Source organism: Oryctolagus cuniculus, chromosome 18, assembly GCF_051225735.1.
Source record: "Oryctolagus cuniculus isolate XC-2025 breed Fujian yellow rabbit chromosome 18, ASM5122573v1, whole genome shotgun sequence".
Classification (NCBI taxonomy): domain Eukaryota; kingdom Metazoa; phylum Chordata; class Mammalia; order Lagomorpha; family Leporidae; genus Oryctolagus; species Oryctolagus cuniculus.
In genome coordinates, this window is record NC_142884.1 from 18,591,868 (window position 1) to 18,613,557 (window position 21,690).

Genomic DNA, 21,690 nt, shown 5'->3' on the forward strand with positions numbered 1-21,690 from the left:
CAGCTCTCTGCTATGGCCTGGAAAAGCAGTACAAGATGGTCTAAGTGCTTGGGCCCCTGCACCTGCATGAGAGACCCAGAAGAAGCTCCTGGCTCTTGGCTTCAGATTGGTGCAGCTCCTGCCATTGTGGCCATCGTGGCCATCTGGGGAGTGAACCAACGAATGGAAGGTTCTCCCTCTCTCTCTTTCCCTCTCTTTCTCTCTCTCTGCCTCTACCTCTCTGTAACTCTGCCTTTCAAATAAAAAAATAAATCTTAAAAAAAAAAAAAGCACCATATAGGCAAACAGTTGTTAGTCCAGTCTTTATTTTTATTGAGTGTGGGACAGGGGAGAACTAGCACTCCTGTTCTCTGGTTCACTCCCCCAAAAGCCTGCAACAGCCAGGAACTGGGCCAGGCTGAAACTGGGAGCTATTACTGTTGTCTCCCCAGGATCTGCATTAGCAGGAAGCTGGAGTCAAGAGCTAGAACCAGTGAACCCAGGCACTCTGGTATGGGGTACAGGCATTGTAATCACTATTACAATCTACACATTACTTTGTGGCCAGATTCTTGCCCCATAATATTTATCTTTTTTTTTTTTTTTTTTTTAATTTTTGAAAGGCAGAGTAGACAGGGAGAGAGAGAGAGACAGAGAGAAAGGTCTTCCTTTTGCCGTTGGTTCACCCTCCAATGGCCGCCGCGGCCAGTGTGCTGCAGCCGGCACATCGTGCTGATCCGAAGGCAGGAGCCAGGTACTTCTCCTGGTCTCCCATGGGGTGCAGGACCCAAGCACTTGGGCCATCCTCCACTGCACTCCCCGGCCACAGCACAGAGCTGGCCTGAAAGAGGGGTGACCAGGACTAGAACCTGGTGTGCCGGCGCCGCAAGGCGGAGGATTAGCCTATTGAGCCACGGTGTCGGCAATATTTATCTTTTAACTAAATAATGGTGGCCAGTTAAATTACAGAGTTGGGTTTATTTCTACCCTCTTATTTCCTTTATAAATTGTACTTTTTAAAAATGTTTTCTTGTTTATTTTTCCCCATCTGTTAATTTTTTTAAAGATTTATTTATTTATTTGAAAGGTAGAGTTACAAAGAGGCAGAGGCAGAGGCAGAAAGAGAGAGAGAGAGAGAAAGAGAGGTCTCTATCCACTGGTTCTCTTCCCAAATGGCTGCAATGGCTGGAACTGAGCCCTTCCGAAGCCAGGACCCAGGAGCTTCTTTCAAGTTTCCCATGCGGGTGCAGGGGCCCAAGGACTTGGGCCATCTTCTGCTTTCCCAGGCCATAGCAGAGAGCTGGATTGGAAGTGGAGTAACTGGGACTCGAACCAGTGCCTATTTGGGAATGCTAGCACAGCAGGTGGTGGCTTAATCTGCTATGCCACAGCGCCAGCCCCCTGTTAATTTTTTTTTCTTTTAAGATTTTATTTATTTGTTTGAGAGATAGAGTTGAGTTACAGACAGAGAGAAGAAGAGACAGAAAGGTCTTCCCATTCACTTGTTCAATCCCCAAATGGCCAAACTGGCAAAGCTGGGCTGATCTGAAGCTAGGAGCCAGGAGCTTCCTCTGGGTCTCCCATTTGGGTGCAGGAGCCCGAGGACTTGGGCCATTGCTGTTTTTCCAGGCCATAGCAGAGAGCTGGATCAGAAGAGGTGCAGCCAGGAGTAGAACTGGTGACCATGTGGAATGCCAGCGCTGCAGGGCAGGGCTTTAACCCGCTGCGCCACAGCACCGGCCTCTGCTTTGAGATTTTTAATATAAATTTTCTTTACATCCCATAAGTGTTTTTAAAAATTATTTGAGAGTTAAAGAGAAAGAATGCATGCTCCTACCTACTGTTCCACTACCCAAATGCCCACAACAGCAAGGATTCAGCCAGGCTAATGTCGGGAGCTGGGAACTCAATCCAGGTCTCCCACTTGGGTGGCAAGAACCCATTGACTTTATCCATCACTGCTGCCACCCAGGGTCTTCATTAATAGGAAGTTGGGGTCAGGAGCTGGAACCAAGAATCAAACCCAGGCACTTCATTGTGGGTGACATGAGCATTTTTTTTTTTTTTTTGACAGGTAGAGTTATAGACAGTGAGAGAGAGAGACAGAGAAAGGTCCTCCCTCTGCTGGTTCACTCCCCAAATGGCCGCAATGGCTGGCGCTGTGCCGATCTGAAGCCAGGAGCCAGGTGCTACCTCCTGGTCTCCCATGCGGGTGCAGGGGCCCAAGCACTTGGGCCATCCTCCACTGTCCTCTTGGGCCACAATAGAGAGCTGGACTAGAAGAGGAGCAACTGGGACTAGAACCCAGCGCCCATATGGGATGCCAGCGCCTCAGGCGGAGGATTAACCAAATGAGCCACGGTGCCAGCCAACATGGGCATCTTAACTACATCATAGCCAGTAGGCTAAACAGTACACCCCCCCAAAAAAAACCACAACTCACCCATAAGTTTTATGTGATGTGTTTTTATTTTCATTCACTTTAACATATTTTCTAATTTCCCTTCTTAAGAGAATATTTATTTATTTGAAAGGCAGAATTACAGAGAGAGAGAGAAAGAGATCTTCTGTCCGTTGGTCCACTCACCAAATGGCTACCAGGGTTGGGCCAGGACTAGACCAGAAGGAAGCCAGGTGTCTGCAACTCCATGTATGTCTCCCACATTGGTGGCAGGGGGCCTAAGCACTTAGGCCATCTTCCAATGTTTTCCCAGATGCATCAGCAGGGAGCTGGTTTGGAAGCAGAGCAAATGGGGCTTCAACTGGTTGTCTTATGGGATACTGATATTTCAGGCAGCGGCTTAAACCATTATGCTACAATGCCAACCTACCTTGTGATTTATTTTATCCATTGGTCCTATGTTATTTAATTTAATTATATTTGTAGATTTTTCAGTTTCATTTCACTATGATCAAACAAGATACTTACTATATAATTATGTGATTTCAAACTTTCTAAACTTTAAAAATTTGTTTGTGAGGACTCACATATAATTACTCTATGGCCTAACAAGTATCTATGGAAACATTTTTATTTTTAATATACTTCAAGATTTAAAAAATAGTTCTTGCAATGACTTTGCTAAACTGAAATTTGAGAGAGCAGTGTTCCACAAATCACTTTCTTCAGATACCAGCCACAAATTTGGGGGTCCCCAGAGTACCCATCATTTCTTCCTACCCTCAGATTTGGTGATTCACTAGAATTACCTTCTAAATCTCACAGAAGCACTATATTACGATATAAATATATATATATATATATATATATATATTTTTTTTGTATAGCAAAAGGATACAAATCATGTGAAAAGAAAGACACTGAGGGCTAAGCCTGGGAGGGTCACAACCACAAAGCTTCTGTTATTCTCAGGGGCCTCTGGTCATCAGAATACATAAAGAATTATTAATACCTAAAGAAATGGGGCCGGCACTGTGGTGCAGCAGGTTAAAGCCCTAGCCTGAAGCACTGGCATCCCATATGGGCGCCGGTTCTAGTCTCAGCTGCTCCTCTTCCGATCCAGCTCTCTGCCATGGCCTGGGAAAGCCGTAGAAGATGGCCCAAGTCCTTGGGCCCCTGAACCCACGTGGGATACCCGGAAGAAGCTCCTGACTCCTGGCTTTGGATTGGCGCAGTTCTGGCCATTGCAGCCATATGGGGAGTGAACCAGTGGATGGAAGACCTCACTCTCTCTGTCTCTACCTCTACCTCTCTGTAACTCTGTCTTTCAAATAAATAAAAATAAATCTTTAAAAAAAATACCTAAAGAAATGTGGTTCAGGGTCATTCTCCCGAACTTCAGTGCCCAGAGGTTTTATTGAGGTTCCGTTATATATCAATGATTGGCTTCTTAGCCACATGGCTCATTCTCTAGCACGCCTTCCTTTCCCATGCATTGATCTGTTATCACAGTGACTCAGACACTGAGCCCCTCAATTAGTTGGTTGATCTTTCTAGCTTGGCTCAGTCATCTCATCAGCAAAAACTATATAGGGGCCTATCACTAGGGCCCCCATTAGTATAAGTTACCAGGTGTGGCCTGAGTAGCCCACTATGAAAAACAGACACTCCAGGGTATGCAGGCTATCTCCTGGGAACTAAAGACAAAGGCTGCCAAACTCCCTATTGCATAGTTCTTTTTTTTTTTAAACAGCAAAATTACATTTTTTTATAGTGTAAGTAAAAACATTTATCTCTGATATATGCATAATTCTTTTAAAAGTCATGATGAAGGGATGGTGCTGTGGCACAATGGGTTAAAGCCCCAGCCTGCAGTGCCAGCATCCCATATGGGTGCCAGTTCAAGCCCTGGCTGCTCCTCTTCCTATCCAGCTCTCTGCTATGGCCTGGGAAAGCAGTAGAGGATGGTCTAGGTCCTTTTTGCCTCTGTGCCCACATAGGGGACCCAGAGGAGGCTTCCAGCTCCTGGCTTCAGATCAGGTTACGGTCTGACCGTTACGGTCTTTTGGGGAGTGAACCAGTGGATGCAAGACCTTTGTCTACCTCTTTTTGTGAATCTGTCTTTCAAATAAATATATCTTTAAAAAAATCATGATGAAGCTGTGATCATAACTGAGTGGAAATAATAGAAGAATTTAATGGAATATAAATTGTTAATTCTTTATATTCAAAAGCAAGTGGCACCTCTTTATCCTTATACACACTTTTCTGGGGGGAATCCCTCATTAGAATTTAAAAGGTTTTGCTCATTTGTAAAGCTTGCAAGTATTTTTAGGGCACTGTGCCTCTTGGTGGTACTTGCTGTCAATATTAAGGATATCTTCCTGACATTGTCTATCTTTATGCTTTTTTTCTACTGCTTTTCAAAATTGACTCTAAAATTAAAAAATAATGCATTCTTATTAGATAAAAATGTAGTGTCCCCATAGCTCATACATTCTAGTATGTACCTTTTATTTATCTAATTCATTTGTAGAGTTTTGCCAAACAACTACAAATATTGTTATGATTTTAAATTATTCAGTGCCGGCACACCAGGTTCTAGTCCCGGTCGGGGCGCCGGATTCTGTCCCGGTTGCCCCTCTTCCAGGCCAGCTCTCTGCTGTATTTTGGTGACATTCTTGCCTATTATATTTCAATATCTTATGTTTTCATAGTAATATATTTTACTTTTTTCATAATAATGATGAAACTAGTTGGATTTTATTACAACTTTTAATACCTGGTAGTGTTAATGTTCTCAGCCCTGACTTATTTTTTGTTTCCCTTTGCTCCCAGATCTCTTTCACTGGTTTCTTCTTTTTTGCCAGGTATCTCAAATATAGGAGTGATCTAATATTCAAACCTTGCTCCTTTAACTTCTGTTTATCTACACTCATTCCCTTTGTAATACAGTTTCTTTAAATAGCAATTATGTGCTGGCCGCTCTCAATTTTAAATCTCTAGTCCTGACCTGTCTCTTAAACTCCAGTGTCTTTTTTTCTAGCTGCCTAATTAATGACTCCATTTTGAGAGGACACCTTAAATTTAATATGATCGAAATTGAACTATATCTTCCATGCCTTCTTGTCCAAACCTGCTGTACCCATGGCATTCCCTATCATTTTTTAAAATAATTATTTATTTTATTTGAAAGTCCGAGTTACATAGAGAGAAAAGGAGAGGCTGAGAGAGAGAAAGAGACGTCTTCCATCCGCTGGTTCACTCCCCAATTGACCGCAATGGCCGGAGCTGTGCCGATCTGAAGGCAGGAGCCAGGAGCTTCCTTTGGGTCTCCCACATGGGTGCAGAGGCCCAAGGACCTGGACCATCCTCCACTGCTTTCCCAGGCCATAGCAGAGAGCTGGATCAGAAGTGGAGCAGCTGGAACTCGAACTGCTGCCCATATGGGATACCGACATTGCAGGTGGTGGCCCTACCCTCTACGCCACAGCGCCGGCCTCTCCCTATCATTGTTGATGGCTGTTCTGTTCTTCCATGGCTCAGACCATAAACCTTGAAGGCACAATTGCTTCATCTCTTCCTTTCACATTCCATATCCAGTCTATCTTGGGTCTACCTGTAAAATACACCTTGGATCTGTCTACCTCACTATACCTCTGCTGATATCTCCCTGGTCTAAACCACTGTTGTCTCTCACTTGGATTACTATAATAACAGGTGTCCTTAAGTCTCTGCTTGCTGTCACCTTCCAGTATTTTCAACCAGATCTCACTCCTCTACTTAAAACACTTCAGTATTTCTCCATCACACTGAGCACAAAAGTGAAATTCCTTAAAGGGCCCACAAACGTCCTCTGCTTACCCTTTACCACCTGTCTTCATCGCCTGTCACTCAGTCCTCCCCAGCCACACTGTTCTTACTATTCCTCAAACATACCAGACACGCCTTCTACTTTGGGGCCTTTAAAGCAGCTTCTACCCAGATGCTCTCTTCCCAGAACTCTGACTGCATTCTTGACTTTCTTCAAATCTGTATTTAAATGTTAACTTATTAATGATTCCTCCCTTGGACTTCACCAGCATTCCTAATATTACTTGCCTTACTTTTTTTTTTCTTTGCTGTGGCACTTAGTAACTTCCAACATACAATAAAATTTACTTATCATTTAGTTCTCTCTAAGAAAATAAAGTCCATGAAGGTAAGAATCTTTGTTTATGATATTGAAAGCATATAGAATAGTGACTAGTACAAGGGAAATATTTGTTCAGTGTATAATTTTTAATGAAGTAGCTATAAGAATGGAGATAATTTCAGCATATGTATTAATAATACACACAAAATTATAACCAAGTCCAATCATATCCTTAATTTATTCTTGTCCTGATATCTCCTTTTACTGATTGTCTCAAATTCTAATCATTCCTCTTCAATTTTCTGTGTGACCTATTTCAAGTTTCTATTTTGGCACATTAAGAACTAAAACACTGTTGTTTTTATGGCTCTTTTTTTCCTATAAATTCACAGACTTCACTTTACAAATGTACTTTCATAAATGTACTTTTCTTGTATACAATGAGGAGACTTTTTTTTTGTCTTATTATTACTTTTCAGGCTGGGAGTCTATGTGTGAGATTGAAGAATTAATCCCAAAGCAGAGTCTTTCTGATGAACAATCATCCAGGAAGATAACGGATAAACTTCCAAGTTATGGCTTTGAGTACTCCAGTTTGAGAGAAGAATTGAAATGTAAGGACCACTTTGAGAGGCAATCAGGAAACCAGAAGGCAGGTTTAAAGGAAGAGACAATCACTTATGAAGAAGGTCTTGTTGATGCAAGACAACAGGAATATAAAAAATCTTGGGAAAGTTTCCCTCAAAACACACTGCTTCGTACACAACAAATAATCCCCAAAGAGGAGAAAGTACGTAAATATAACACGCATAAGAAAAGCTTTAAAAAGACTGTGATGACCATTAAGCCCAAGACTGTCTATGCCGAGAAGAAACTTTTGAAGTGTAATGACAGTGAGAGGGAAAGACAGAGATAAAGGTATTCCTTCCGTTGTTTCACTCCCCAATTTGCCACAATGGCCAAAGCTACGCCGATCCGAAGCCAGGAGCCAGGAGCTTCTTCCTGGTCTCCCACGTGGGTACAGGGGCCCAAGGGCTTGGGCCATCTTCTATTGCTTTCCCAGGCCATAGCAGAGAGCTGGATCGGAAGTGGAGCAGCTGGGACTCGAACCAGCGCCCATCTGGGATGCCAGCACTTCAGGCCAGGGTGTTAACCCGCTGCACCATAGCGCCAGCCCCGAGAAGTCTTTTTTAAAATAGAGGACTTTTTCCCCACTTTGTGGCTTTCTAAGTCTGGAATTTGCAGGTCTAACAAGCAAATTAGATACAACAGGATCTAAAACAAAAAGATTGAATCATTATTAGAGTACCTAGGAAATGTGTTCTCTAAACCAGGAGCAGGTTTTCTCACAGAGAGAGGCATGTAGGCCTGGCCAGGTACGTATGAGGCCCAACCTCTCTCTGTCTTTACATGGGATAGTGGAAGAGACATCATAAGAAAGGTGTGAACCTCATGAGGGAAGACGCCCTGTTGACTCCATTACCTAGGCGGCCTGGGAGAAGAGCTGGCTTGAACAGGAGGGTAGTACAGAACAGGCGGCACTTCTGAAAGGAAGATTGCAGTCCTGCCTGTCCTGACCCGAGGCCTTGCCCTCAATGGCAGTAGTTATCTTGGAAGCTGGCAGAGTAAAGGGCTCTTTGAGCTTGGAGCCAGTAGGATCTGTGGTTCTAACCTGGGATCCCTTCAGCCCCAAGGCAATTCCATTCACCCAGCTCTTGACAGAATTTGGTAGAGGCTGGCTTTTTTTCAGGATGGCTGTTTGCCCCATCTCCTGGCTTTCCAAATTGAAGCCTGATGCCATTTGGGGTAGACTGGCCTCACTGGGTCTCTTTGATGGCAGAACACTATGTAAAGTAGCTATTAGTTGGCTTGACACCTATCTTTACATTCCTCCTGCTAAAGCAGACCACAGAGGCATCCTCTAGGATGTCAGTTAAGGGGTTGTTGAGTTCTGTCCTTAATCTTTGGTGGCTGAGCTAGAAGTCTGTAGTCACAGGCATGTTTTGACAGTTTTTTTTTTTTTTTTTTTGAAACAATGCAATGCCCATGAGGAGAGCTATGTTCTTTAAGTACGATCAAAACATGAAGATCATTTACCTAATTTGTCTATAAATTTTGTTATTAATTTGCCAAAGAACAACTTTAAATTGGACTTTAGGGAGCAATGAGCACTGTATTATACCTCTAACTATATTGTTTTTAGATAAATAGTATACCTTTATGGTTGCAAATACCTAACACAAGTGCAACTTGTTTGACCAGCAGACCCAAATGCAAACATGTCAATGACTTAAAAAAATTTTTTTTTAGTTTTTCTGTACCAACAAATTGAGAACAGCCTATTTATCATATTTATTTAAGTCAGGTGCACCAGAAAGGTAATTTGTGTTAATTTAGCAGTATTATATGAGTGTTTTTTTTTTTTTTGACAGGCAGAGTGGACAGTGAGAGAGAGAGACAGAGAGAAAGGTCTTCCTTTGCCGTTGGTTCACCCTCCAACGGCCGCCGCGGTCGGCGCGCTGCGGCCGGCGCACCGCGCTGATCCGATGGCAGGAGCCAGGAGCCAGGTGCTTTTCCTGGTCTCCCATGGGGTGCAGGGCCCAAGCACCTGGGCCATCCTCCACTGCACTCCCTGGCCACAGCAGAGAGCTGTCCTGGAAGAGGGGCAACCGGGACAGAATCCGGCACCCCAACCGGGACTAGAACCCGGTGTGCCAGCGCCGCTAGGCGGAGGATTAGCCTAGTGAGCCGCGGCGCCGGCATTATATGAGTGTTTTTTATCCATAAGCAATCAAAACCGTTTTTAATAATTTTTATATAGACATACAATCTGCACATAAGTACCTGGCTCCTGCCATCGGATCAGCACGGTGCGCCAGCCACAGCAGCCATTGGAGGTTGAACCAACAGCAAAAAGGAAGACCTTTCTCTCTCTCTCTCTCTCTCTCTCTCACTGTCCACTCTGCCTGTCGGAAGAAAAAAAAAAGAAAAGAGGAAAAAAAAATTAATGGGGCTAGCTGTGGTGCAAAGGGTTAACGCCCTGGCCTGAAGTGCGGACATCTCATATGGGCGCTGGCTCCTGGCTTCAGATTGGCACAGCTCCAGCCATTGCGGCCAATTGGAGAGTGAACCAGCAGATGGAAGACCTCTCTCTCTAACTCTGACTTTCAAATAAAGAAATCTTAAGAGTGTTAATTTTTTTAAATCTATGATGTCAGTGACCCCCCGAGGCTCTTGACATGAGCTGCCTAGACTAAGGAAGCCTTTTGAGTCCACAACTCTCAGTATTTGGACAAGGCCATAAGCAAAGTGGAAGTTCTCTCCTCCCTTTAGAGAAAAGTACATCCTCTTTTGATGGCTGCTTCTTTTCACTGGGGCCTCACGGAGATCCTTCATGTAAAACATTTTTTGCCACAGTGTCTTGGCTTTCTATGCTTGACATGTAAAACAAGTCCATATTTAAACAGACTTTTAAAACTTTAAAACTTTTAAAACTCAGCTGTTTTTAAACAAGTAGAACTTAATGAGACAAAGATTATCTCAGTAGGATACAAAAAGACTATTTTCCCAAATATCTATTAACACTTATGTATTTCATCAACCTCATTGCTTTTACAGAGGATCAGATTTTAATCTTACGTCAAAAAAAAAAAAAAACAGATTGATAACTTTTGTAGCTAACAAGAAAATTTTATAAGCATTTAAGACTTCCACACACCTTTTGCAGCTTACCTAAACCGTTTTATCTTTTCCATTCCAATCTTACAATCCATGTCCTTTCTTTATTATTTCACTAAGAAGCACAGTTTTGACTTGGCCAGAGACTAGTTAAAGCAGTGAAAACAGATTTTATTCAGTACCTCCTGAGGAGAGCTGAGCTCCATCACCAGTGGTGCGGAGGTGCCTGGGTGTTTTAAAGGGAGGGCTGGGGTTGGCACAGCTCAAGGGAAGAGTGAGAAGAGGTCATTCAGGGTAAATGCGGTGATCCCAGCTGTGTGTGCTAGCTGGAAGTTATGGAAGTTAGCACGCTGTCTTCTTGCAGAAACTGGCATGGCGGCCCTGGCCTCATAGGAGTGGCTACTGAGCAGGGACACACTTACAGATTTGTAAGCTTTTTTGAGTGAAGTCTCTAAGAACGGAAGGTTGGGGCCTGCCTCAGATGATAGCCTGAACAGTCAGTTCTTCTGGCATTGTGGAGCTTTCTCAGGCTGGCAGGCAGGCAGGCAGGCTTGCTTATTTATTTATCCATTTTATTTAAGAGTAACAGGGGGCGGGGGAGAGAAATAGCTCTTATCTACTGATATACTTCCCAAACGCCTGCCATGGCCAGGACTGGACTGAAGCCAAAGCTGGCAGTAGGGAACCCATTCCAGGTCTCCTGCATGGGTAGCAGGAACCCAGTTGGGCCATCACTGCTGCCTCCCAGGCTCTGCATTAGCAGGAAGCTGGAGTCAGGAGCTGGAACTGAATATTGAATCTTTAGCACTCTGGCGGGGGGATTCAGTGAGTGTCATGACTGTTAGGCCACATGCTCACCACTCAAGTGAGCACTTTAATGAATAATTGCAGTCATCCCAGGGTTGTGGCCTTGTGCTGCTGGAAGCTGGAATCTGGTTGTCTCTGAGTGCGAAGGACTGAATGGAGCCACATGCCCGGAGTGCTGTTTCTAGGGGCAGCAGCTGTAACTGCGTGCTCCTCTGAGCCCTGCACTGCTCACTTACTCAGTACTCCTTGCTGTCTCCCCCATTGCCGTTCAGGACTTGGCAAGGGTGGGAGGGGTGTTGATGTGCAGACATCAGGGCTCCCTCTATGGCTCTATTTCAGAATTTCTCCCCCTAATCCTCACTGGCACCGACAGCTCTGATTCCCCGAGCCACAGTGTGACTTTGTGTTGAGTTGTTGCCACTCTGTACAACTGGGAGGTGTTCTGGGAAGTGCCCAGTGAAGTTCCTTCTTTCGAGGGTCAGCTCTCCAGTGTCTGTTGCTTTTGCTAGCTCTTCATTTATTTTGTGTTTTTTCAGGGTTCATAATTGTGCTGTGTGTGTAACTTATACACTATTTTGCCCTTGCCAGAATGACTGCTATTCATTTTCCAGTTATTTATTATCAGAATAGTCAAACATTCAGAAAAATAATACGATTACTAAGGTGAACTCTTCTATTCCTGCCACTGGTAACTTAGACTCCATATCTCTGGGTGTTTCTGCTTCCATACCTTTTCAGTAGACAGAGTTAGGAAAAACCTCTGAAAAATCATGAGTTCTGGCCGGTGCCATGGTTCACTTAGCTAATCCTCCGCCTGTGGCGCCGGCACCCCAGGTTCTAGTCCCAGTTGGGGCGCTGGATTCTGTCCCGGTTGCTCCTCTTCCAGTCTAGCTCTCTGCTGTGGCCCGGGAAGGCAGTGGAGGATGGCCTATGTCCTTGGGCCCTGCACCTGCATGGGAGACCAGGAGGAAGCACCTGGCTCCTGGCTTCAGATTGGTGCAGCATGCTGGCTGTAGCGGCCATTTGGGGGGTGAGCCAACAGAAGGAAGACCTTTCTCTATCACTAACTCTGCCTGTCAAAAGAAAAAAATCGTGAGTTCTTTTTTAAAATTTAATTTTATTTATTTGAAAGAGTTACAGAGAGAGGTAGAGACAGAAAGAGAGATCTTCCATCTGCTGGTTCATTCCCCAGATGGCTGCAACGGCCGGAGCTGTGCCAATCCGAAGCCAGGAGCTTCCTCCAGGTCTCCCACGTGGGTGCAGGGGCCCAAGGACTTGGGCCATCTTCTACTGCTACCTCTCTCTGTAACTCTTTCAAATAAATAAAATTAAATTAAAAAAAAAAAACTCACGATTTTTTTTTTTTTGACAGGCCACAGCAGAGAGCTGGATCGGAAGTGGAGCAGCCGGGACTCGAACCGGCACCCATATGGAATGCTGGCGCTTCAGGCCAGGGCTTTAACCCACTGCACCACAGCATCGGCCCCAAATCATGAGTTCTTAGTGATGTTGTCAATCAAACTTAATTTTGGGGGGCTGGTGCTGTGGAATAATAGGCTAAGCCTTTGCCTGTGGTGCCGGCATCCCTTATGGGCGCCAGTTCATGTCTTAGCTACTCCTCTTCTATCCAGCTCTATTGTATGGCCTGGAAAAGCAGTAAAACATGGCCCAAGTATTTGGGCCCCTGCACCTGCATGGGAGTCCCAGAAGGAGCTCCTGGCTCCTGGTCTTGGATCTGCCCAGCTCTGGCCATTGTGGGCATTTTGGAAGCGAACTAGCGGATGAAAGACCTTTTTCTCTGTCTCTCCCTCTCTCTGTAACTCTACCTCTCAAACAAATAAAATCTTTTAAAAAATTTAATTTTCCATTTTATAATTCTTTCCCCTAACAATAAAAATCTTGGTTTCTAATAACAATAGTAGATAAGACCCATTCAGAGAAGTCTAAGTTTCATCCTTATTCTTTCCACTCCATTCTTTTCTCCTGTACGAGGTAATCTGTATTTGTTTTGGTTCATCTGCTGTCATTTAAAAAAATATGAGCAGGCTGTATATATATTCATACTTATTTTTCTTACACAAAAAGAATACTAAAAATGTTCTGAACCTTTTGTATATATGGATGTTTTAATAGGTATTTTAATAAGAAGAATATGTTTAATATTTATATTTTTAAGCTACAGGAGACCAAATAGAACTGATTGCTTTTTGAGTTGTACTACATAATTGAGAATTGCATATTATTGATTACATGTTTTAAATTTTATCTTTGGCTCTTTGGTATGACCATTTAAGAGAAAGGTAGTTGTCAAAAATGATAGATCACTTAAATTAGAAAGTTACATGGTTCTGAGGTTTATTTGGTTTTAAAAGAAATCATGCATTATTTTATAATCTTCTAAAAATTCTGCAGGTTGAAGATCCAGATTGCTTCTGGGTTATTATAAAAGGATGTAGTCCCTTTTTGGATCATGAAGTCGACTATCAAAAACTAAATAGCGCCATGAATGACTTCTATAACAGCATGTGTAAAGATACAGAAATAAAACCATTAATGTTGGAAGAAGGACAGGTATGTATCTGAATGCACTTTATTTATTGTATCTTTATTATTGTTTAACGATTTATTTAGTTGAAAGGAAAAGTTAGAGGGACAGATAGATCTTCCATCCTCTAGGTCAACCCCCAAATGGCCTTAATGACCAGGACTGGGCCAGGCCGAAGCCAGGAGTCAGGAGTTCCATCTGGATCTCCCACGTGGGTGCAGGGACCCAAGGACTCAGACCATCTTCCTTTGCTTTCGCAGGCTCATTAGCAGGGAACCAGACTGGAAGTGGAGCAGCCGGAACTGGAACCAGCACCAGCCTTTAATTATCCTATCTTGAAACACTAATCAGGATGTAGGGGTGGGTGTTTGGCCAGGTAGTTGAAACACCACCATGTTAGAGTGTTTGCATTCGGTTCCTGATTCTAGCTTCCTGCTAATACACAGACCCTGGGAAGCACCAGATGATAGATAGCTCCAGTAATTAGGTCCCTGTTACCCACCTGAGAGACCTGGATTGAGTTCCTAGCTCATAGCCTTCACCCTCTCCCCCCCAGCTGTTGTGGGCCTTGGGGAGTGAATCATTGGGTGGGAGTGCTCTGTCTACCAGATAATTGTTAAAAATATTTCAGGAGCTTAGAATGATGAATGTGATTAGAGTATTTTAACGTTCATGGTTGTTGCCTTGTGTTAGGTTTTTGGGTTGCATGAGACTCAGGCTGATGGTGGCAGGGGGTGGTGCTTGTGTAGGTCCAAGTGGGGCCTTGGGATAGATGCCATCCAGATCCAGGTGTTAGGGCCGTCTTCCTGGCGGTGGGAGCCAGGGCAGGTATACGGACCTTGGCAAAGAGGACCTGGGGTTTTCGGTTCTGGGCCAGTGCCTCCCTCTTTGGTTGCTCATGGCTTTGACTGACTTGGGATTTGACTGACTTGGGATTGTTTCTGCTCTGTGCTCCACATCAGGGCTTCTTTGCTTTCGTGCAGCCTCAGCCACCATTGCTGTGGTCTGATTTTCTCTTGGGTCAGCCATGTTCCAAGTGTGAACTTCGGTAATAGCATGGAGGGGAAGGACATGAACACTCGTTAGGAGGGAGACAAGACCTCATCTGAATTCCTTCCCTCGTGCCCACAAATGTCCTTAGTGACCAATTTGTTATTTTTCCATAGCAGTGACTTACTGGAGGGATGGAACGGGGTCAGTGGTCCTTTAAGTGCAGTCTTGTTTGGGAAAGCATGATGGCCTCCTCACAGTGAGCATTTACCCAGGAGGTGAGCGCTTTCTCCCTGTCCTTTTGTGGAGAGGTGGTTAAACAGGACACTGTGAATAGATTCGGGGTCACTTGTTTTGAAGAACAGGTGTGCTGTTACCTTCACGTGGGTTTAACATGGGAGAGAGCGCCACTTGCAAGCCATGCTAGGATGACCCCTCCTTCGTGGCACTGCTGTGAGTGTTTCACTTCATGCTCTCTCCATTCAGTGGCTGTCACTGCCCGAATCCACTTTCATTTGTTTTCTTTTTTTTAAAGAGTGATTTATTTATTTGAAAGTCAGAGTTACGCAGAGAGGAGAGGCAGAGAGAGAGAGAGGAGGTCTTCTACTCCCTGGTACACTGCCCAGTTGGCCGCGACAACCAGAGCTGTGCCGATCCGAAGCCAGGAACCAGGAGCTTCCTCCTGGTCTCCCACGCCAGGTGCAGGGGTCCAGGGACTTGGCCGATCTTCTACGGTGTTCCCAGGCCATAGCAGAGAGCTGGATTGGAAGTGGAGCAGCCAGGGCTCGAACCGGCACCAATATAGGATGCCCGCACTGCAGGTAGTGGTTTTACTATGCCAAAGCATGGGCCCCTCATTTGTTTTCTTTTCTTTTTCTTTTTTTTTTTTTATTTTTTGACAGGCAGAGTGGATAGTGTGAGAGAGAGAGACAGAGAGAAAGGTCTTCCTTGCCGTTGGTTCACCCTCCAGTGGCCGCTGCTCCCACTGCGCTGTGGCTGGCGCATCGCACTGATCCGAAGCCAGGAGCCAGGTGCTTCTCCTGGTCTCCCATGGGGTGCAGGGCCCAAGCACTTGGGCCATCCTCCACTGCCTTCCCGGGCCATAGCAGAGAGCTGGCCTGGAAGAGGGGCAATCGGGACAGACTCCGGCGCCCTGACCGGGACTAGAACCCGGTGTGCTGGTGCTGCAAGGCGGAGGATTAGCCTAGTGAGCCGCGGCGCCAGCCCATTAGTTGTCAATATGGTGATTTCTCCCACTCCTTCTGTATTGGTGAGCTGGAATTCTTCCCGTTTAGCACTTTCCTTTCAGCTGATCCCTGTTTCCTGGGGGGCCTTTTCCTGGGAGACAGTGCTCAGTTTGGGCAGCCTCCTACACCTGTGTCATCTCCTGTAAGTTGGGTACAGGCTGAGACGATGTTGAGAGGAGCCTTTAGGGCTGTCATCACGTGACTAGAGGTTTTACTGCTGAACGTAATAAAGCCTGCCTTCTGTTTTGCAGGTCTGTGTGGTGTATTGTCCGGAGCTACGGTGCTGGTGCAGGGCCGTCATTAAGTCAGTCATGTCTTCAGCAGACCATTACCTGGCAGAGTGTTTCCTTGTAGACTTCGCCAGGTACATTCCAGTAAAATCTAAAAAGTACGTATGTGTGGTTTTATGTCTGTTTGCCTTACTCTCTTTAAGGAGATAATGATGAATTTTAAAGGAGAATGTCAGTTTTTAAAGTAAGGGGATTACCTTTTGTGAAAAGAAGACATTGAGCATTTTTGTGCCTTAAGAAATGAAAACTTGGGACAGGCATTTGACGCGGTGATGAAGTCACGACTTGGATGCCTGTGCATCACATCAGAGTGCCTGCACTTAAATCTCAGCTCCACTCTCCACTCTGGTTTTCTGCCAGTGCACCCCCGGGAGGCAGCACATGAGGGCTCAAGTTGACCCCTGCCACCCACACGGGAGACTGAGTTCTGGACTTCTGGTGTCAGCCTGGCTGTTGCCGCATTTGAGAAATGAATCAACCAGTGGACAGGCATCTTTGTTTGTCTCTCTGTCTCTGACTTTCAGATAAATGATGAAGGAAGACTGCAGGTTTCCATTCTGCGTGCATGACTAGAGGAGCAAATGGTCCTAATGAGGACAGAGAGAGTGACTGTGGCCTTTCTCCACTTGCCTGCCTAGGGTGGGGCAGGGCAGGTTCAGGCTGTTCCCTTCTCGTCTCCTGGGTGCCCTGTGCCAGCTGCTCTCTGGCCTGTCCTCTTAGTTTGCACGTGAGATGGGGTGGGTCCTTCAGTGCGGTTTGCCTCACCACCAGGAGGTAGAGAGAAACTCTCCGTGTCTCCATGGAGGAGGAAATTGATGGCCACCCTCAGGTTGCAGAGAGCAGATTATATACTCAAGTGCGTATTCCTGGTTGTTCTGCGTCACAGAGTAAAGGTGTGGCTATCACGTAGGGTGCGGAGACAGTTCAGGCTCGTCCTGACAGTAACCTTCATTGACTGTGGGACTGCATGTCACAGCTCACTAGAAAACATTAGCACATCACTGTGTTCCTAAAGTTGTATTGGTAAAATGCATGAAGTTTTAATAAATGGTTTCTGGGTGGGGAGGGGGGAGGGAACATGCCAGCACACGAGGCTGGTGCTGTGGTATAGTAGGTTAAGTCTCTGCCTGCCGTGCCAGCATCCTATATGGGCACCCGTTCAGATCCCAGCTGCTCCACTTTGAATCCAGCTCCCTACTCATGGCCTTGGAGAACAGCAGAAGATGACCCAAGTGCTTGGGCCCTTGCACCCACGTGGGAGACCCAAAGAAGCCCCTGGCTTCGGATTGGCCCAGCTCTGGCCATTGTAGCTATTTGGGGAGTGAGCCAGAGAATGGAAGACCAACCTCTCTGTCTTTCCCTCTCTCTGTCTATAACTTTACCTCTCAAATAAATAAATGTTAAGAAAAAGCCAGCACAAGTCACTGTTGGTGTTTAGTGATAATTGTCCCATGGTTTGTCCCAGAGTAAAAGGATGTCCATTTAATAGGCAAACACAAGGACTCTTATTCCAGTGCAAAAAGAGCAGAGCCAGCTAGCCTTCGGTGCAGTAAGAGGTGTCTCTCACGTAGAGGAGTTTCGTGGCAGAAGGGCTCATTAGACATGGAGGATTTGCAGATACTCAAGGGAAAAGTAGGTGCCTCCCCAGCTTGGGATTCTGCACCTCTGTGACCATAATTGTTATAAAAGTACTTGGGGTCAGCGCTGTGGCATAGCAGTACAGTCACCAACTGCAGTGCCGGCATCCCATATAGGTGCCGGTTAAAAAGCCCAGGCTGCTTCACTTCTGACCCAGCTCTCTGCTATGGCCTGGGAAAGCCGAGTCCTTGGGCCCCTGCACCCGTGTGCAGGAGGACCTGGAAGAAGTTCCTGGCTCCTGGCTGCAGATCCGCACAGCTCCAGCCAGTGTGACCAATTGGAGAGTGAACCTGTGGATGGAAGACCTCTCCCTCCCTCCCTCCCTTCCTCCCTCCTTCTCTCTCTCTCTCTCTCTCTCTCTCCCCCTCTCCCCCTCCCTCTCCTCCTCCCCCTCCCCCTCTCCCTCCCCCTCTCCCTCTGTGCAACTCTTTCAAATAAATAAATCTTTTTTTTTTAAAGTACTTACTGTGTTTAGCCATCTGGGGAGCTTTTCCTTTTGTATTTGGTGTTTTGAGTTTATTTTTGGCAAGAAAATCAAACGATTAAGTAGAGCTCTAACCTGTCTAAGACAAAGGGTAGGGCTTCAGGGAAGAGAGCTGCTTGATGGTGAGGAAATATGTTGACATGTCTGTTGCTTGCCTTACTTGTCACCTCGCCGTCCATCAGCTGTTTTGTGCAAAGTTGGCAAATACTAATTATTAAAACATCTGTTCATAGACAGCACTGTTGGAGTAATTCTGGTCACGTAGTAAGTGGAATTTATTTCACAGGCTTATTCATTGTTATTCAGTGTTTCCTTTTATTTTTCACTTTTTATGTATTTGAAAGGCAGAGAGATGAGAGAGAGAGAGACAGAGACAGAGAGACGAGAGAGCGTGCGCGCACGAGAACGTGCGTGCCTTCTTGTTTCACTTCTAAAATACCTACAACAGCCCTGGGTAGGCCATGCTGGAGCCAGGAACTGGAAACTCAATGTGGTCTCTCCTGTGGGTGGCAGAGACCCAGCCACCTGCTGCCTCCCAGGGCCTGCACCAGCAGGAGGCTGATTGGGTGTGGAACAAGAACTGGAGCCCAGGTGTTCTGACACGAGATCAGGGCATCCCAAGCAGCATCCCAGCAGGTAGGCCACATGCCTGCCCCTGTGCAGTATTTCTGTTCCTTCTTTCCCTCCTTCCCTCCCTTCCTCCCTCCTTCCCTCCCTTCCTTCTGATTTGTGGTATGAAAGGCAGAGTGACAGAAAAGGAGAGAAAGAAAGAGAAGTGTATCTTTCATCCTTTGGTTTACTCCTGCAAATACCCACCACAGCCAAGCCGAAACCAGGAACCCAGAACTCTATCTGAGTTTCCCATGTGGGCACAGGGACCCAAGTACTTGAATTGTCTTCACTGATGTCCCAGGCACATTAGCAAGGAGCTGGATCGGCAGTGGATCTGGGCCCAAGCTGGCACTCGCATGGACACTGGCGCCGTGGGTGGCGCCTTCACCTGCGCCACAGTGCCAGCTGCACAGTGTGTCTTAACCTGAGGAGCCTCACCAGATACACTCTCCCTGAATTCCTGCCCCTGTGCCATGAAATTTTGATGCCACAGATACACTGAATCACTATGTAGGATCTCTCTGCTTTTACAGAAAGATTTTTTCCACCCTCCAAGAAGCAGTTTTGTCCCCTTGGCCAGATGTCTCCAAGCATCTGTTGGAGGCTGTGTTAGAATCAGAAAGGGATGTCCTTTACTTTGTTTTACGGCAAGCATGTTACTGACCTAGGTGAGCTATAAAGGAGTCTGTTCTGTGTTGTGTGTTTTATAATGGAACTCTCTCTGCTTCATTTGTCAGCATCCGAGTTGCAGTGGAATCATTTATGCAGCTTCCCTACAGAGCAAAAAGTTCCGGTTGTACTGCATGAAGCCTGTTACATTGCACATTGACTTCTGTGAAGACAGCGCCGAGATTGTGTAAGTACAGGTTCTGAAGTCACAGGAATCATGAGTAAACGCCTTCAGTTCGTGTCTGCATTTATGTGCCATCAGTTACCCGCGAGCAGGTTTTGAAGGTCTGGGTTCTGCAGGAGGCAGCCTCTGAGTTGGTGCTGGTCAAACTGGCTGTGAGTAGAATTCTCAGGCACCCCCTCCCGGGCCTGAGCTCTGTGCCTTTTGACTTAAAAAAACAACTTATAAAAAGTAGTAGAGTAATTCTAAAGAAAAGCTTTCTTGAAATAAAACTGCTGGAGCATTAAAAAAAAGTTGACCACATGCCTGCCTCTGTCCCACGTCTTTCCTCCTGGAGGCCTCTGTGGGCTGTGACCTTCCCACCCTCCATTGGTGCACTTACATACCCATGTGATCGTGGGTCCTGCCCTCTGTCAGTGCACTTACACACCCCTGTGCGCCTGGATCTCGCCCTCTGTCAGTGCACTTACACACCCCTGTGCGCCTGGATCCTGCCCTCTGTTAGTGCACTTACACCCCCTTGAGCCTGGATCCCGCCCTCTGTCGGTGCACTTACACACCCCTGTGAGCCTGGATCCGCCCTCTCTCTGCACTTACACCCCCTTGAGCCTGGATCCTACCCTCTGTCCATGAGGTTAGACACCTCTCTGGGCATGGACTTTCTTAGGAAGAGAACAGGCTGTCTTGTTTGCAGAATTAGCTTAGGAGTAGCTGTGGAGGTTCTTTGCCAATCCATATCCCTCTCCTAACCACTTTGAGTCTTTTTCATGGGTGACTATGACTGATGTGGTTATTGGATTTAACCAGTTTCTTCTTGACAGCCAGCTAGATTTTCAAGCCATTTTGTGCTGTGTGTTCCCATAAGAATGTGGGTACATCCACGTAACTTACATCCCTGTCACGGCTCCTTCTTCCTGGTGTGTGGTTACTGTGTGATGGTTCCCTAGAGTGGGCCCCTGCACCAGGCTGTATTCTGCACGGTGTGCCTGTGATCTCTGCTCTTTAAGGAGCACTACTGAGGGCTGGATTTCTGTTTCTGTAGTCTGTGGGGCAGCCACTCTCACCTGGAGCTCCTCTGTCTCTCACTTCCCAGACTGTGGTGTTAACAGAAGAAAGGCTGTATAGGGAGCAGCCCAGTCCTGTCTCTATTTGCATAAGCTGGTACTGGTGCACTGTGCGCCCTGAACTCGGAAGTTACCTCTGCTCTGTGGCCCCTTTGGAGACCTCGTGCTCCACGCCCCACCATGCCCATCACCACAGTTCCCTTGGGAGGTGAGTGCATCACTCTTGGGACCAGCCTCAGAGTAGTATGCTCCAGTAAGCCAGCTTGTCTCTGCTTGGGTCCGTGTGTCCTGCTCGGCTGCTCTCTGGCATCCTGCTCTGCAGCCCCTGTGCTGTTCCTCTCGCAGAGCAGCCAGCTGCAGGCCATCCAGGTGTGGTTTGGGCAGCAGCTTGTGCTACCCAGCTACCCCTGGGGCAACCCGTTTCCTGTCCTTCTCACCCCCTTCCTACTGACCCCCTTTCCAGGACTCTGGGGTCTTTTCCACCCTCAGGATACCCCTGGGGTAGGTGGAGGACTTAAGAGTAAGTTTTTTTTTTTTAATTTCCAAGGATTTTTCTTGAAGAGTTGAAAAGAAAGGGGGAGAGATCTTCCATTTGCTGGTTTCCTCCTTAGATGGCTGTGATGGTTGAGACTGAGCCAGGCTGAAGCCCGGAGCCTGGACCTCCATCTAGTTTCCCAAACGGGTGGCAGGGCCCAAGGATTTGGTCCATCTTCCACTGCTTTCCCAGGAGCATTAACTGGATTGGAAGTGGAGCAGCCAGGACTTAAACGGGCACCCATTTGGGATGCTGGCGTTGCAGGCAGCAGCTTAACCAGCCACGCCATGGTGCCGGCCCCAAGAGGAACTTTTCTTACTGGGTTTTCATTGTCATCTTTGGCAGGTGATGCCTTTGCACTCACATGTTATTAAGAATAGTTTTCTTAATGTGTATTACAGTTTTTGACAGATTTGTCAGATATCCTTCCAGAAA

The 21,690-nt window shown here is 46.2% G+C and overlaps 1 protein-coding gene across 5 annotated transcripts in view; it reads left to right on the plus strand.

Moving 5' to 3' along the window:
- The window catches only part of LOC138846461 (zinc finger protein 570), a 35,912-nt gene extending 15,963 nt beyond the window's left edge, over positions 1-19,949 (plus strand). For 2 of the 5 annotated variants that reach the window (XR_016224772.1, XR_016224774.1), the window contains exons 5-8: positions 6,995-7,129; positions 13,413-13,571; positions 16,034-16,170; positions 19,544-19,949. Coding sequence is in view for 2 of the 5 variants with exons in the window: in XM_070062407.2 (XP_069918508.2) it covers positions 6,995-7,305; positions 13,413-13,571; positions 16,034-16,170; positions 19,544-19,613 (677 nt within the window). In the remaining 3 variants the exon portion in view is untranslated. Of the gene's footprint in view, positions 1-6,994; positions 7,487-13,412; positions 13,572-16,033; positions 16,171-19,543 lie in introns of those variants that run through there. The other 3 variants (XM_070062407.2, XR_016224773.1, XM_089319307.1) reach the window with 3 other exon arrangements.
- Positions 19,950-21,690: the final 1,741 nt, after the last annotated feature.